General features: G+C 37.2%; 1 protein-coding gene across 3 annotated transcripts in view; it reads left to right on the top strand.

Annotated features, from left to right (window-relative positions):
- The window catches only part of OPRM1 (opioid receptor mu 1), a 168215-nt gene that overhangs the window by 26501 nt on the left and 122988 nt on the right, over positions 1-18726 (top strand). For 2 of the 3 annotated variants that reach the window (XM_036872214.1, XM_036872213.1), the window contains exons 2-3: positions 6234-6586; positions 7498-8018. In XM_036872214.1, the coding sequence (XP_036728109.1) occupies positions 6234-6586; positions 7498-8018 (874 nt within the window). Of the gene's footprint in view, positions 1-6233; positions 6587-7497; positions 8019-10685; positions 10731-18726 lie in introns of those variants that run through there. The other variant, XM_036872215.1, reaches the window with a different exon arrangement.

Below are 18726 nucleotides of genomic sequence, written 5' to 3'. Positions count from 1 at the left end.
TGTGTTAGGTCTTCATTGCTGCTCACAGGCTTTCTCTAGTGCGGCAAGCTGGGGCTACTCTTTGTTGCAGTGCATGGGCTTCTCATTGCGTTGGCTTCTCTTCTTGCAGATCACAGGCTCTAGGCATGCGGACTTCAGTAGTTGCAGCACGTGGGTTCAGTAGTTGTGGTGCACAGGCTCAGTAGTTGTGGCTTGCGGGCTTAGTTGCTCCAAGGCATATGGGATCTTCCCGGACCAGGGATCAAACCTGTGTCCCCTGTATTGGCAGGCAAATTCTTAACCACTGCGTCACCAGGGAAGTCCCTAAAGTATTTCTAAATTTTAAAAACAGGCCTTTAGAATAAAAATAAAACATTGTTATCTATGAAGCAAAAGGCTGAGACAGATATTCTGATGCTGTTTTTGAAGTAATTTGGTCTAAAGAGATAAAAATCTATATTTCAGGAAACAAAAATCTAAAGTCACAGATAAGAATATTTCACCGAATTATAATGGTTTACGTACATCAAAGGATTTACCATGGTATTATGTTTCTATAATAGGTAAATGTTATTTATCACAGAATACAGGAATCAAAGAAAAAACATTATTTTTTTCATATAAACTTCTGATGAAATAAATATTCTGAAGTATATAAAATTTTCAGAAATCAAATAAAGCAGGAAACAAGCACTTCCAAAAGGCGTAATGCAAAAAATGGTTAAGCAAAGTCTCTTGGCCATAATGGAAGAGTCTCTCTTTTCATTTCCTTCCCTCTCCATTGATGTGTGGCCCTGTTCTCTCCCCATCCTCCACCTCAGTTCCCAAGTCTAACAAGAGGATTTAAAGAGCCTTACAAAAATGCATGCAATAAAATAAGAAAAATAAAGAAGAAAATTGACAAATTGGAAGCCAAAAGAGAATGAAATGATGAGGTTAGCAGGATGTTCAGTACAATGGAAGTATATTAGATTCTAGTGCCATTAGAATTCTATGCAATTATTAAAAGGAGTCACACATTTTATTCTGATTTTTTCTAGCACCAAATGCAAAAATAAATATACGATTGGTTACTCATTTTGCATTTTCTATTTATAAAGTTCATCCACTGCTTGAAGAAAGCAGATTTTTGTCCTTGTTCCATCCGAAGGCTATTTTTTTCATGAATTTTCATTAATGGGACATGGAGTAGGAGGAAAGTAGGAATATAGAGAAAAACAACAACAACAAAAAGGTGGTATGGATGAAAAAAAAAAGAGTACCACTCAACGAAAAAGACTCTGATGGTTGTTACACTCCGGTGACACAGAGACAGAAAGAGGTAATTGACCTCTGGAAGGAGGTGCCTCTCTGTTTAATTTCCTGTAAACCTCTCTCTGTCTTCTCTTCTGAGGCAAATTAGTAAACAATAATCACTTTTCTGACTGCAGGACTCAGAGGTCTCAGAATACTACTCTCTCCTTTTGCTAGTATAAACTCATTGGAAATTTGGTCACTGACCACAGAAACCGCTTTGAAATAAATGTAAGTAAAATGTTTTAGAATATTTTAGAGCAAAGTGAGAAATCCCCTGTTCCCTCCACTAAGCTAGTTGAGAAGATAACAGAAAATAATAAACTAATATATGGTCTCTTTCTGTGTTAATACCTAATGAGAATGTATCATAGGTTTTGGTTGTTTTCAGCCTCTCTCTCTCTCTCTCTCTCTCTCTCTTTTACACACAAACACACACACACACACACGTACGTTTGCCTGAGACAACAGAATGGAATGGATAATAAAGGAGAGATTCAGGTAGGTACTAATATGACCATTTTCTTCATCTAAATAATAACCTGAAATGTAGGACAAGTACCTTTATTTCATTGGATTTATCCAATTAATCATGAGTATTAAAAGACAACACTCTAAGGAGGTTTTTTCTCCATTAAAAATATGAATTTCGGGGCTTCCCAGGTGGCTCAGTAGTTGAGAGTCTTCCTGCCAATGCAGGGGACACGGGTTCGAGCCCTGGTCTGGGAAGATCCCACATGCCACGGAGCAACTAAGCCCATGCACCACAACTACTGAGCCTGCGCGTCTGGAGCCTGTGCTCCGCAACGAGAGAGGCCGCGACAGTGAGAGGCCCGTGCACCGCGATGAAGAGTGGCCCCGGCTCGCCGCAGCTGGAGAAAGCCCTCGCACAGAAACGAAGACCCAACGCAGCCAAATATAAATAAATAAATTTTTTAAAAAATTCTAAAAAAAAATATGAATTTCTCTATGTGAGGGTAAGTGGATATAAAAGTCATGACAGATGTGGAAAAGGTATCTTTCCAAGCACAATGCTGAACATATAGAAGGGGCTCATTGAATCCTTACTGAGTTAGACATCTTTCTTCTTCACTGATATTAGCAAAAAAAAACAAAAACAAAAAAAACCTCCATTTGGTAAAACATCAAAGGGCAGAAAATCAGCCCAAAAAGAGGCGAAAATCTTCTGTACATCCCAGCTAGTTATATTGTGAACTCCTAAAATAGGTAGAGAGCCATGTGAAGCACATGATGGGGTACAAAACTGACAAGCTGGATTCTGGAATACGTTCTTCCTCTTTTCAAGCATCCTTGGTCCGTTTTATTTCTGGACAGAGATAAGGTCATCACAATTCAAGAATTAACTCAAAAACAAAATAGAACAACAACAACAAAAGGTTTACAAAGCCCATCCCATTGGTATACAAGAGTAATTTATTCAATTTGGCTTCATTTAGCACAAATGGGTCAAAAATCAATGATGTTTTGGTAAGTGGTAATATATGGAGAAATGGAATGAAGAATGCATCTGAAGATAAATAGGAATTATAACCACAAAAAAGGAAGGGTACTTACAAACAAAAGGTATGTATGGAACACAGGAGAATAGGTGAGCTGCCAATGAAATGGGCTTCATAATGCCTCCTCCCCAACACAGCATCTGGAGGCTTCATAAAATCACTCTAATGGGTCAAGCATTGAAGGTCCTGAGAAGGATATTTTTTTTAATAGTTGCATTGTAATTCATTTGGATTCATATAGCAAATAAACTACTCAGTCATTTAGAACAAATGTTTTAAAATACATACTAGGAAAATTTCAGTGGGCTAACTAGAAAGGATAAAATAGCTTGGCCCACCGCCTAGAGGAAAAGATCCAATTCAGTGAGCATAGCAGGAACAGTCAATGTCAAAAAGGCCCTGTAGTACAGGTGAGACACTCTGAGAACGTGTCACCTATCCCTCCCAGTTTGTTTTGCCCACTTTGCCACTAAACTCATCTATGACACAGTAAGAACTCATAGGTACAAAGGATGGAAAAAGGATTGTGTGTTGACATCCAGGAGTTCTACGCAGACCCACCCAGGTAAACTGAACCCAAAGGTAATCCTTCCTCCGGCTCACCTCTTTGGCATGCTTGCTAACTCTGGTTCATATACTCCTATAACTTATAGTGTGACTCTGATTGTTCCTGTAACTTTCCTGGGGCAATGTTCATACCACCACATCAGAACAGAACAGAATGAAAAGCTCATGTTTGCTGGACTGCATGACCCCTTTTCTGGTCAGACTATCCCTTCCGATTGAAGCCTTTGGAGATATGCCAGAGGCAAGTGGAATTCCCAAACCTTTAGTCTTGTATAATTATTTTCTTTCACATATTTTGGAAACTGCTGAACTCTGTTTTATATGTTGCTGTGATTCAAAGGGTGAGTAATTGGGATATGAATACTGGCTATCTTTAGAGGAAATCTCTTTGGATAAATGGAGAAAAACAGCATTATTCCTATAAAATGCCAATTGACACAGCTTTTATAGATAAATATTCACTTTTCCTTTTGTGATGTGGAACCCTAACCTAATTTTGCTTCACAAACATCTCATTCTGGGGGAGGAAAGGATTTTTTTTTTTTTAATGAAACAATCATACATCCTTAAGTACCTGGTGCTAAGATGAGCCTGAAGAAAATGTTAAAAGTATGATGAGTCATAAACTGACAGTAAAGAACCTGATTATTTAACATAAAACTTTCTGCTAAAGATAAGATGTGAAATGTAAGGTCTGCTGGCTGGGAAGGTGACTAACGCGGTCGAGTATGCCTTTACATCATGCAGGCTTTAGGTATGGGTTTCTCTCTCACTCTCTCAGATCCACATGCTGTGGGTTAAATCCATTTTCAGACAGGCTCTTCCAAAAACTACATACCTTGCATCCTCTCAGGTTTAATTATTTAAAAATAATATACTCTTTCCCCAGAAGTCCCCCCAAAATCTCACTGGCTCTAGTTGAAACATGAGACCATTGCTGGGCATTCACTTTAAATCTTCATGCCTTGAACTAGCAATGGAGCCCATCGCAAAGCACATGGACTGAGAATGGGAAATGAGTGGCTCCTTAGAGTGAAATTGTGGTCCTGTTACCAACAGCAGAGCAGATAGATGTTGAGTGTCAAATATATTTGACAATTTGACAATATATTTGCAAGATATTCTTCTAACATCAGATATAATTCATTAGTGTCTCGCCATACCTGTTTATGTCTTCTACTTGGTAGTTCTAATTTCTGCGGCTTTGAGGACACATAACACTCCTAAATACTTATCCCAGAGACAGAAAGACATAAGTCCATGCAAATACTTGTACAAAAATGTTCATAACAGCTAATTTGTAATATCTAAAAAGTGGATGCAACCCAATTCCCATTAATGGGTGAGTGGATAAACAAGTTATGACATATCCATACAATGGAATACCACTGGACAATAAAAAAGAATGAATCATTGATGCATGCAACAACGTGAATAAATTTCAAAATAATTGTGCTGAGTGAAAGAAGCTAGACAAAAAAAGAGTACATATTGGGTGATTCTATTTACATAAAGAGTCTAGAAAATGCAAACGAATCTATAATGACAGTAAGGAGATCAAGATCAGTGATTGCCTATAGAACAGTGGGAGTGGGGGTCAAGGCAGGGAGGGACAAGATGGAAAGATTAAAGAGCTGCACAAGGAAACATTGAGGGGGGAGTGATTGACATGTTCATTATCTTGATCAAGAGTTGGCATTTTTTGCTGTAAACGGCCAGATAGCAAATATTTTAGGCTTTGCAAGCCATATAGTCTCTGTTGCAACTACTCAACTCTGCCATTGCATCATCAAAACAGTTATAGATAAGAAGTAATGAAATGGGTGTGAGTGTGTACCAATAGAACTATTTACAAAATCAGGTGCAGTCTAATTGAGTGTGCAAGCCAATCCCTGCTCTTGGTTATGATTATGGGTTCGAAAGTGTGTACATATAGCAAAACTTATCAAATTGTATACTTTTATTATATGCCTCCATAAAGTTATTAAATAATAAAAACAAGACAAACAACCTTAGCTTCCCCATCACAAAGTGGATAAAGTCTAATCTTCTTACCATGGTGTACAAGTCCCTCTATGAACTGGCCTCTATATTCCTCCCTTATCAGATCCGTTGTCATTCCTGGTGGCATTTTTACTCTTTCAGTGCCAAACATACACATCATGCCATTTCACCTCTATGCCTTTGCTCGGGCTTTCTCTCTGTCTTGAATGACCTACTCCTACCAACTGTAAGATTAAACTTGTGCATGTACACTCCCAAGATGCCTTCCATCTTTCCTTATCTTACCCCTACTATTCCCTTTGCCTCATCTCTATGACTCCATAATAGCCTGTATATTTATGTGTGTGTTCATGTGTATGTGTATACACGTACATATACATACACTCTTGCACGATTACATTGTTCCATAATTTTAACTATATAACTGAAATTTTTCTCATATATTTAGAATTAAAATGTATTATTACCCCATGTCTGGATACTTGACTGAGTGCTCCCTGTGTCTATTACACCTATCACAGTGTCTGGCACATTTTTTTAAAAAGCAAATAAACCAATAAATCAGTATGGCAGCTATTATTATAACTTTTTTACAGATAATGAAACTGATAGGTAGAGAAATTATATATATAGCCCATAGGCACATGGTTATAAATGGCCAATCTAGTACTGTGAAAGAGTTCCTCTGAATCTAATCTCAAATGCTTTCCACTAATCCTTGCAAATGTTTTTGCTCTGGTTTTGGGGGGTTTTGCTTTGTTCTGTTTTTTGTTTTTTAGTTTTTGCTTTTTAATTGAAAGCTTAACTATATTTCACACTGATGGTTTTATTTTTTTCTGGTGGTGCCACTGCTCTTCCTTCATCTCTTAGATACACCAAAATGAAGACTGCCACCAACATCTATATTTTCAACCTTGCTCTGGCAGATGCCCTAGCAACCAGTACCCTGCCCTTCCAGAGTGTCAATTACCTAATGGGAACATGGCCATTTGGAACCATCCTCTGCAAGATTGTGATCTCCATAGATTACTATAATATGTTCACCAGCATATTCACCCTCTGCACCATGAGCATTGATCGCTACATCGCAGTCTGCCATCCCGTCAAGGCCCTGGATTTCCGCACTCCTCGCAATGCCAAGATCGTCAACATCTGCAACTGGATCCTCTCTTCAGCCATTGGTCTGCCTGTGATGTTCATGGCGACAACAAAGTACCGGCAAGGTGTGTATGGCTGCAGGCCTGAGGGATAGAGAGAATATAGATAGATTTGTTGGTGAAGTCATAAGCCAAGTAGAAATTATGGAGTGGTCCCATGCTGTAGTCAAACTGTAATTTTAATGATTCTTTTTAGCAAAATAGTTTTGAATATTTTGAAATAGGAATTTTCCCCTACAATTTTAAGTCCAGTAAACATTTGAAAGAGAAGATAAACCATAATCTATTGGTTCCTGATTTCTCTGCACTTACTTCATCAAAATGACAGGAAAATAAGAACACAGCTCTTTCAAGAGTAATTAGAGCTTAAACCCAAAGAACATTAAGTGGAGGCTTGTTTTAAAATCTCAAGTGGCTGCCTACATGACAAATTTATCTTTTTAGACCTCATTTCAGAATGATAAACCACCCATCAAAAAGTGGAGTTAAGGGAATCCCCTGGTAGTCCAGTGGTTAGGACTCAGCGCTTTCACTGCAGTGGTGGCTGGGTTGGGGAACTAAGATCTCGCAAGCCACATGGGTGGCCAAAAAAACCCCAGAAAATGGAATGAAGACATCCATTAGCTGGAAACTCCTATAGAATCTGGACAGTGATTATATTTTTATATCAACTTAGACCCCATAGTGGATCTAGCTCATGGTGACAGATCCATAATTGTTGACTGAATGAAAGCTTAATGTCATCAAAGTGGACAAGCTAAATGACATGTTTGGAAAACATAACTCTCCCTGAAAATCAAAAGAGAACTGAGTTTCTTCCATGATTTCTTTAAATCTTCCTTTTCTGGCTTGTGTAGTAATAGCCATAAGTTAATTCAGGTTAAGGCGATAAATTAGAGAGCAAAATGGCAATTGTAACACCTAATGACATCTTTAAAAGTTGTTGCTAATTCTTCCTTATAATTCTTTTCTTCTAGGTTCCATAGATTGTACACTAACATTTTCTCACCCAACCTGGTACTGGGAAAACCTGCTGAAAATCTGTGTTTTCATCTTTGCCTTCATCATGCCTGTCCTCATCATTACGGTGTGTTATGGACTGATGATCTTACGCCTCAAGAGTGTCCGCATGCTCTCTGGCTCCAAAGAAAAGGATCGGAACCTGCGAAGAATCACCAGGATGGTGCTGGTGGTTGTGGCCGTGTTCATTGTCTGCTGGACCCCCATTCACATTTACGTCATCATCAAAGCCTTGATCACAATCCCAGAAACTACTTTCCAGACTGTTTCCTGGCACTTCTGCATTGCTCTAGGTTACACAAACAGCTGCCTGAACCCAGTCCTTTACGCATTTCTGGATGAAAACTTCAAACGATGCTTCAGAGAGTTCTGTATCCCAACTTCCTCCACCATTGAGCAGCAAAACTCCACTAGAATGCGTCAGAACACCAGAGACCTCCCCTCCACGGCCAATACAGTGGATAGGACTAACCATCAGGTATGCAGCTTCTAGGATTGGGTGTACCTCCTGGGGATGACAGAAAAATTATAGAGCTTCTTAAAATCCAAGATTTGAATCCACTGGAAGAGGATCAGTAACCAGGGGACTGAGATCAGTGAGGAGGCGGGGAGGAGGGGAGCAAATTATGATCATTGTGATAGAGAGGCACTTCGTTACATAAGCTGAGCTCTATGTATTTTGTACATATTCATTCAGATATAGAGACATTCCAATCAGATATCCATAAATCTACTAAAAATCTACTATCTTCACAGCCTTTGCTTCTATGCAAAATTAATGACTTCAGCACATTGTGGAAGTGATCTTAATCTAGAATTCTTCTCATTCCCCCCAATGTTAGGTGTTTCATGCATATCACTCCAATGTACCTGTCACTTCTCAAAAGCCAGTCCTGCTCTGGATCTATGGTTACAGAGAAAGTGTCAGCACTTTGCCCACTGTAGTGATGGGGGACGATGTTCCCAGCAACTCATTGTCACACCAAAGGAGAAAAGAGGATTAAATGGCCTGTCCTTAACTTTGTTAAGTCACTGATTTATAAATTTTTATACCTGAACTCTAGAGAAAACATCAAACTTATTACTTAATTTTTAGAACTAAATTCGTTTTGCAACAGTCATCATACCAGCTGAGGTTAACATAATGAGGAGTGACTATTTGTTGGAAGATATATCCCTATGCACAGAAGAGTACAGATGGGAGCTTGCACAGAAGATGCAAGGTTTACACACAACAGAATAATCACATGAGAAATCAAAAGGGAGGAAAGGGAAAAAAAATAATCTGTCTCTAAGTTAATATTGCCTTGTTAAGCCACTGGTTTGGAAACTTTGGAGTCTGACCTGTAAAGTAAATCTGTCACTTAATTATTAAAATTAATTTAAGTAAGTAAATTTCTGAATGATGGTGCCAGCATCCAAAACTCACAGCCTGTGTAATTTTATAACACAGAACTCAAATTCAAACTCCCTGTGAAAGTAAATCCTCATGTCAGGATCTTAGATAGAGTTTCTAGGGTCGGGGAGAAGAACTGTGGGGACAGATGGCTCCCTAAAAATGATCAGGAGGTCAAGTCGAGGAGCCAGAGGGAGAGCCTGGTTCCCTTAGGATGCAGCTGCTTCCTCTCTGCTTCCTCTTCCCCACCCCTCACTGTCCCTTGTGACTGCCTCTACTGCCACCCAACCCAGCCCAGGCTCACCCCTTCTCACTGACCACAGGACCGATGTAATATGGCCCAGAAGGATCTGCCGTAGCGACTTTAATCCTCATATTCTTGATATTAAATAATGCTAAAATGAACCCAGGAACTTGCAAGCCCTGGGGAGCATGAGGTAATGATGACAGGCCTATTTCCAACCAAAGGGAAATTATTAACTTATTATGTCTCACTTCTAATTCCATTTCAGAAACAAAAGCCAGAAAGAACTGTTTTTCTACTCTGCTTCTTTCTTTATTTATTTTTTTCTTCACATCAAGACCTCTAAGCTTGCTCCTTTTACTAAGCGGCTCTCCTTCTCAGGGACTCTGGAAATCTTGTGAATAACTTAAAGAGGGTAGGAATTTAAATAGATTTTTCTCTAACCTGAGGATAATACGTTAAGGAATGCAACTTAAAACCCTCAGTCCTAAACTAAGGTTAAAATATTTACCATTGGAGCAAAACGATGGCCATTGTAAAGGATTCGTTCTCTCTCCTTAAGCACCTGTTTATAGCCTCCCTCTCCTTTCAGGCACTTCGGGGAGTGGCTGCTGGTATTGTACCCTGGACCACTGCCGGGCCTCTTGTCATATCTGATCCTCTCAGAACCCTTCACCTGCCTTGCTTTCCTGGAAATACAGCTCCTAGCTTGTCTGGTGGAGCGTTTTTCCTGAGTTCAGCATGAGTGTCCTTCAGCTGCCCCGACACTGCCCTTGACTCCCCTCCAAATCCAGCAGTTTCACAGCCACATGTATGGTTCTTGCACAGCCAGAGAGGGGAGAAAGGAAGCTAACTGGGGAAGCTCTGGGCTAAGTAACCAAAAGGTTTGCTTTAAAAATACATCCAAATGGGGCTTATCTTCATTGCTGCCTCTCTGAAGCAGCGTCAGTGTCAGATAACTGCAGAAACACATTAGCCCTGGAATTGGCTGCTTTCCCAAGATGCCTAGCTGGGAGAGCTGGACACAGAAGAGTGGATACCAGGAAAAGAGGAAAAGGCACTCTGACATATTTGAAAATTAAGATAAATCAAATATCCCTTTCACTAATCTCCACTGATGTGTCATCATTAGAATCAAGGCAGTTACACACAGACATCTGGAACAATACATAAGTCTTTGGTAATATTTTCACTAATATATCAAAATAATAAAATTATTTGGGGGAAAAATTGGAGACTTTACGGCTGTGTCTATAAGACATTGATTCGCTTACAAATTCAGTATCTGACAGAGAGGTGTTTTTTTTTTTTTCTTTTTTTTTAAGTCATGAACCGTCATGTTAGGAAACAAAGCTAATTGGATTTGCATTAACTGTTTAACTGCTGTCTGTACCATTGTAGATGTTTATGTCCTGCCTATCTATGTTATTTGTATTTTCTCCAAGAAATATGTTGTACTGTATGTGTCACACGTCAAGCACATTAGTCAACTTCATATTCTGCAGATCACAGATCCAATATCAAACCTTCCCAGGGTGTCTGTATTCTGACAACTGTACACTGAGATCATGTCCATGCAACGCAAAGTCAAGTGGAGAGTTGGCAGTTATCAAGGTAATTTGATCATATAAAAAAATTATGTGCCCAAGATAAACTTTGAGTCATACTTACATAGGTAAGGGCTACTTGGTCAGCTTTTGCTGCATAACAAATCATTCCAAAATTTAATGACTGAAAGCAACCATTTATTTAGTTTACAATTCTATAGATCAGTCATTTGGGCTGGGCTGGGCTAGACAGCTCTTCCAGCCTTAGCTGGGCTCACTCTGTGGTGAGCCGCTCTATGGGCTGTCAGCCAGCTGATGTAAGGTGGCCACAGCGAGAATGGCTAGCTCCTCATGGGTCCTCATCTACCATCATCTGTGTTAGCCCAGGCTTGCTCTCACGGCCATCACAGGTTCTAGGTTCAAAGGGTGGGAAAACAGACTCCACCTATTGATGGAGCTGCAGTCACATTGCAAAGGGGTGTGGATGTAGGGAGGGAAGTCACTGTGGCCACTTTTGCTAACCATCTACAGTAGGCACATGGGGCATGGGACAGGTTAGCCTTAGCTTCCTGAGAGCACAAATTATATCTGCCTGGCTCCTTCTTGTATCTCCAGTATCTGCCTAGCACAGTGAAACGTACTCCAAAAACATCTGTTGAATAAATGAATGATTGAATAAATATCTTTTGATATTTCAGGAGATATGGAGCGGGTAGGAATGACCCCTTTCTTACCACTGATTGACAAGCTAAAGGATTGTGTAATACCCTGACATTATTTCAGGCTCTCCCTTCAGTAAAAAAAATGTTCACAGGAGAGATTCTTCATTTTTTCTCTCCAGCCTTTAGTCCTCTGATCCAAAGTTACACTTTTCAAAAATTTTCTTACATTGGTGCTTGCCTTCTAATTTTATTTTTAATAAGTGCTATTGATAAGGAGGTCAGGAACTAGACTCAGTGCCCTAAAGAGCTCATACCCTGGCTCAATGTGGAAAATAAAAAATAAAAAAAGATGATCTCCTATTCTTTTATGCATTCCAGGGTCCAGCGTACTGCTCCAGCTGTAGTGATTCATACCTGATTTATGTTCAGCTTGTTGTCTTTATGTCTTCCAGACCTTTGGTAGGTAGACTTAGGCAAAGGCATTCATTTTCCATCTGCTCTCAATGCAATTTAATTTCTTTGTACCCTGTTGTTGTCCTCATTGGATTCCACTTGGCTTCAAAACACTCCCATCATTTGCTCAAATCAGTCCAGGTCCAACTCAGACCTGAGATGCTGGCCTGCCTTCACTGCTTGGTTTCCACCCTGATCACATACTCTAATGTATTTTTAGTTTTGACACCTAGATTATTTTTTAATGTATAACATTATGTGGGAAAAGAAAACTCTGTTATGTCAGTTAGATTACTATTTAAAGAGTTTGCATTCACTATAACCATAATAATAATGTTATCTTACTCTTATATGATAGCATGCAGATTAAAAAGTGCTTTTATCACATCGGCTTCCTATAATAACCCTAATGGGTAAACATGAAAAAAATAAATGTTCAGGGAGGTTAAGTGATTATACAAGATCAAACCACCAGTAAGAGGCAGAACACAGACAAATATCTAGACTTCTCATATTAATCCAAAACTTTTCTCTGCTATCGCACAAAATACCACTTTGCACTCGAATATTAGCGTATGGTCTCAGACAGAGGATCTCAAGCTTTACAGTGAGCTCCAGAAAGTGTAGCTTTTGAGGAACTCTAAGAAATCTGGTTCATTGAGTCAAGGTAGGGTCCAATAATCTGAATTTTGAACAAAACACTAAATTGAAAGCTGATTTAAAATGTAACTTCATCCAAACACTGCCAAAGTTACTGTTTTCTCTAACCTGAGTAACCCATTCGGTCAAGCTGATTGATACTAATTTTTTTCACCTAATGAATCTTGTGTTTAGCAAAATAATGTAGTTATCTTGTGACAAAGCCTTAACTTTCTAATATATCAATCAGTGAGTCTTAGAGAACAAAGTAATATAACAATGATAAAGCTAACATTATGGTACCTCCTGCTAACTCCTCATCAATATGGCAAGCCCACTCCTAAACCCTTGGGTTACTATTTTTTAAGCAGCTTCTTGACATTTTGATCAAAGTAGCAGGTCAAGGAATGAGGAGATGCTTTGCATTTGTGTTAACTAAAAAGCTATATTATCCCCAGCTAAACTAAAAGCAGAAGCCTAATTTGTCAAATCACTCTCAAAAGTTGGCTCTCGATTTTTTTATAAGACATCTGTGGAGAACCAATTTGAGAAGGAAAAGCATTTCAATTCCATGACAAAAGTCCCAAGTGAGGATAGCTCACAAAATTACCAGGTTTGACCACATTAATGCATATTTTGTGAATGAGGCCACAGTGGCTATTCTTTCAATTCTTTGGTTTAAAAAGAAAACAGTTCCAGTTAGGAGTGTGTGTGTGTGTGTGTGTGTGTGTGAGAGAGACAGAGAGAGAGCACACACATGCATGATATAGGCGTGCTTCTATGCATGTGCAGTACTAGAGTATATCTAAGTTTAAAATGAATTATCCCTTTCATAAATATAGCAGAAGAGCTTAATATGTTTCTGTAAATTGGCTACAATCTGGGATGAGAAAATATTGTTTACTTGGAAATATGTTTATTGCCACAAAATATTTGACTATTAGTAATAACAGACCTAAATAGACATTTCTCCAAAGAAGACATACAGATGGCCAACTGGCACATGGAAAGATGCTCAATATCACTAATTATTAGAGAAATGCAAATTAAAACAACAATGAGGTATCATCTCATACAAGCCAGGATGACCATCATTAAAATGTCTACAAATAATAAATGCTGGAGAGGGTGTGGAAAAAAAGGAACCTTCCTACACTGTTGGTGGGAATGTAAAATGGTGCAGCCACTATGGAGAACAGTATAGAGGTTCCTTAAAAAACTAAAAGTAGGGTTACCATATGATCCTGCAATCCCACTCCTGGGCATATATCCAGACAAAACTCTAATTTGAAAAGATACGTGCACCCCAATGTTCACTGCAGCACTATTTACAACAGCCAAGACATGGAAGCAACCTAAATGTCCATGGACAGAGGAATGGATAAAGAAGATGTGGTACATATATACTATGGAATATTTCTCAGCCACAGAAAAGAATGAAATAACGCCATTTGTAGCAACATGGATGGACCTAGAGATTACCATACTACGTAAAGTCAGTCAGAAAGAGAAAGACAAATACCATATGATATCACTTATGTGTGGAATCTAAAAATATGATACAAATGAACTTATTTCCAAAACAGAAACAGACTCACAGACACAGAAAACAAACTTATGGTTATCAAAGGGTTTAATGGCAGGGAGGAGATAAATTAGGAGTTTGGGATTAACATACACACGCTACTATACATAAAAGAGGTAAACAAGAAGACCTATTGTATAGCACAGGAAACTATATTCAATATCCTGTAATAACCTATAATGGAAAAGAATTTGAAAAAGAATATATATATATATATACGTATAACTGAATCACTTTGCTGCACACTTAAAACTAACACAAAATTGTAAATTAACTATACTTCAATAAAAAATGGTTTAAAAAAAGGAATTACAATATTTGCATTGAATAAATTTAGGTTTATGTTAAAAAAAAAAAAAGACTGTTAGTAATAACATTTATTGACTGGTTTGTATCCAGTATATCTTATTTAATCATATGAGGTGTGGATTATTTCTGCAGTTGAGGAAACCAATGTTTAAGGAATTAACTTGCCTAAGGTCATAGGTAAAGAGCAGTGGCTGAGGAATGAACCCAGTTGAATTTGATATTATAACCCAGACTTTTAATTAATGTGCCCTACTATCCCCCTAGTCTGGTTTTCACTGCACTCAGTGGTGCCTCCTAGAACTAAATTTTAACATTTATATACTGACAGTTTGAATGCCATAAGGCCTTTATATAGGCTTGTTTAGATGTATTCTTAGTGTATTTGCATATCTGTATGTAAAAGTAAACACTCACATAGATTAATGACGATCACGGGGAATTAGAAATCCAATAATGGGGATCATGGTTACCATTATATGAGCTCAAATTATTTGACTAAAATCTTTTGCTGTCAGTAAAGTCATATTGACTCTTACTGAATGATAGAATTTTCTTTTCCACAGTTAAAATTTTTCATTAACGTCAGAGAAGTTCATTTAATATTTTCATAAACTGACCTTTAGGATTGTGAGTCCAATCACATTTATCCTACTAGAGAAGGCAGCTTGGAGGGCTGGTGGTGCCAGAGGGACCAGGACAGGGAATCAGGTGAATGTTCTAGTTGTCATGCTGTCCCTGACCAGCATGTGATGGAGGAAACCCTTCATCTTGCAAGAACTCAGTCTTTTCAGCTATCACCTTAGTGGGCTGACCCAGAAGATTGTTCTGTACAGCAGAACAGTACAGTGAACACTGATATATGAATTAGCTAGAGTTCTTCCTGACTGAATACTATGAACTTTCAGGGAGGTTGTTTTAAAGATTGGATTAAGTAATATAATTACTGCAGCATTTTCTTGTGCTTGTTATTCCAATTAATGTAACTAACTGATAAAATATGGCAACACGCTTTTCTTTAAAAAAATTAACTCAAAATGATGTGTCATTAATTTGGCAACCTTAAGTGGTAAATTGCTATTTTATAAACATTTATCATGAAAAAGTCCTCACATTGAGATTTAGTGTATTGGAACATGTTAATCTTATTTCCTTTTTTTTAAACTTTTTATTTTATATTGGAGTATAGTTGATTAACAATGTTGTGTTAGTTTCAGTTGTACAACAAAGTGATTCAGTTATACATATAAATGTATCTATTCTTTTTAGCTTTGGGAGCCAGCTATGAGAGGCAGATTCTTTTCCCTTTTAACTTTCTACAACACGTATTCTTACTTCCACGTTTATGAATTTGAAATGCAGTTTTATAGTATTTTTTACTTTTATATTTTTTTCCTCACTTCAAACAACGTTACCATTGGAATGAAGTTGACCAGCCACTAACTTTTGAATATCATTCTGATGTGGTTATCTTTTGGCCAGTTGCAATAAATATTTACAAATTGCTACAATTTTTTAAAATTTATAAAATTATTTTGAGGGTGACATTGTGAGAACTACAACTTTCTAGAATAAAATATGTCTTAATATTTCCTTTCTGATTATTATCTCCCTGGAAATCAAGAACCTAGAGCCATAACTTTTGTCTGCCTTCTCCCTTTACACTCAAGAATTTCTTTCTTACATAGTAGAGTTCCTAGTTTTGAAATGAGTAGAAACTTTCCATGATGAAAAGAAATATTAGAACCATATTGTCTATGATTTATACTTTTACTGCAATAAAATAACATATATATAAAATAAATAAAATACCATATAATATAACATACCAATACCAATAAAATACCATATAAATAGAATACTATGTATAGATACATACACACACACACACACACACACACACATATATATATATACATATATATATATATATATATATACACACACACACACACACATATGGTGTGGGTAAGTGGAGGTTAGAAACAGGATTTGTTCTGAGTGCTAAAAAATTGTAATAGTACTTTTTCAAAACATGAATGTCTTTCCTGATACATATCCAAAAGATTAAAATGCCAGCTTTCAAGACCCCATGTGAGTTTGGTCATCCCCATTGCCAATGATGTATGCAGAAGGAATGAATATCTGGCAATATAAATATTAACCATACGTGGGTGGGAGATTAGTATGAATTTAATTTAGTGCTTGTTGCTTCACCGTGAATCAAAGGAAATGAACCACTTTTTCTTTCTATAACACCTACCTTATTAGGAACACATGCAACTAACTAGCCTGATAAATTAGTTCCATGTAATTACAAATATCAAATAAATATAAGCTGAAAGTTTCACTATAATTTAAAATAATGGCCCCCTCAGTCCAAGAATGAGAATGAATATGTAGAAAAATAATTCATACTATTTGTCTGTATAGACTGCAGTATTTATTAGGAAGGAAGGAAGAAAGGAAGGAAGAGAGAGAAAAAAGCTGACTCACAGAATATATTTTGTGTTAGAAATTAGTCACATTCTTCCTACTATTCTGTTTTCCATATAGACAACAGAAATTCAGGGATACTGGAAATCTACAAAATCTATCAAGCCCTACTTATTTCCTTTTTTTTCTACATACATTATCAAATCTTCATAAAGATTTTAAAATATTATATATATTATATATATGATCCAGAGTCCCATATGATATGTCTAAATCCCTTAAAGCACAAGAAATGAATAAAATTTTTCTTGTGATAAAATAGGTACCTCTAAGACATCTGATATGAAAGCAAAAAAGTAAAGTCTATGGAAACTGACATTAATAAATAAGAATATCTTAAGAAAAGTCAAATTACTAAAAATAAACTTAACAATGAGAAAATTCAGTGAATAGTGGATGTGAAATAGAGTATGGCCATTCTATGTTTCACAATGCAGTCACCAATTTAATCCATCCCATAATTTACCAACTTAGCAAAAATAACTCACTCTTGTTGTTCTTTCTTTTTCTCTGTCATGTCAGCTAACATGTTTTCTTATACTCAGAAATCCTCAAATATAGTTACATGTGAGCTCATTCAAATTCAAAACATCAACTTTTAAAAAATGCTGTCTTTGAGATGCTCTTTGGAAACAGACGAGATACATGTCACTCCTAGAACCTTAAAATGCTGCAGATAGAGGCTTGCAGAACGGCTAGTATGCACTTTAACAACTGAAGATTTTTCTGGTTATTTCAGAAATTCAGTGGAACAAATAACCTTTCAAATGGTTACACTGTAAGTAAATATCAATATCTAAATCCCAATAATGTGATTGGATTTATCAAGAAGATGGAAAATATTTACGGTTCTTAGAATATTGGAACTGAAAAAGTATATAGATCATCTAATCCAAACCTCCTGATCTTACAAATGGGGAAATTGTAGGCCAGAAATGTATTTTTTTATTGTATGCTTTTTTCCAAACATAAAATATATAATTGTGAGAGTCTTTTCAAATACCTAGTTTCCAAATAGAGTTTTTAAAAATTGTGACTAAAGAAAAAGATAATTATATTTTATGTAAACTCTACTATGTGTAAATTTAATTTAAAATATCAGCAGATAAAGGGAAACTTCATAATTAAATAAGAATAGCAAATATAATATAAAATCTTAAAAATTTAGATGGCTCATTTATTTGGTCAGATCCTACCATTGACCAGCTGAATTTCCCTGTGGAATTCTCTGAAACTGTCTATATTTCAATGTCCTTATATGTAAGAATGGTCGTAACTATAGTGTCTAACACTTATTTTCATGTGAATGTGATGCATAATTATCCATGTAAAATACATAGCACAGTGCCAGGAAACTGGCCAATAATACTAGTCTAAGCCACTTAGAGAGGTTTTACTGTTTTCATCTCCTCTATTCTCTTTCCCCCAAGAAGTTGAATTATAGCTCTTGTAATGAAAAGTTTAAAGGAATGAACTAATGCTGCTAAAAGGGATCGTAAAGTTGGTCTATCCCAACATTTCTCAACCTTGGCTCTAGTGACATTTTGGGCCAGATAATTCTCTGTTGTGAGGGGATGCACATTGCAGGATGTTTAGCAGTATCCCTGTCTTCTACCCACTAGATGCCAGTATCACCCACCCATCCCCAGTTGTGACAGCCAAAATGTCTCCAGACATTGCCCCCCCAAAAAAAACAATCAGTTGAAAACCATTAGGGTAAATATCAGTTGAGAACCACTGATCTAACCTGACCAACTATGTTTAATAGATGAAGAAACATCAAGGTCCAAATTAGTCATGTCCTTAAAGCACCACCTGAGAGTTGGAACTAGACCCCAGGTATTCTGACTTTAGACTA

The sequence above is a fragment of the Balaenoptera musculus genome, chromosome 12 (assembly GCF_009873245.2).
Source record: "Balaenoptera musculus isolate JJ_BM4_2016_0621 chromosome 12, mBalMus1.pri.v3, whole genome shotgun sequence".
Classification (NCBI taxonomy): Eukaryota; Metazoa; Chordata; class Mammalia; order Artiodactyla; family Balaenopteridae; genus Balaenoptera; species Balaenoptera musculus.
The sequence above is the reverse complement of the archived record's forward strand: the minus strand, read 5'-3'. Positions and strand labels throughout refer to the sequence as shown.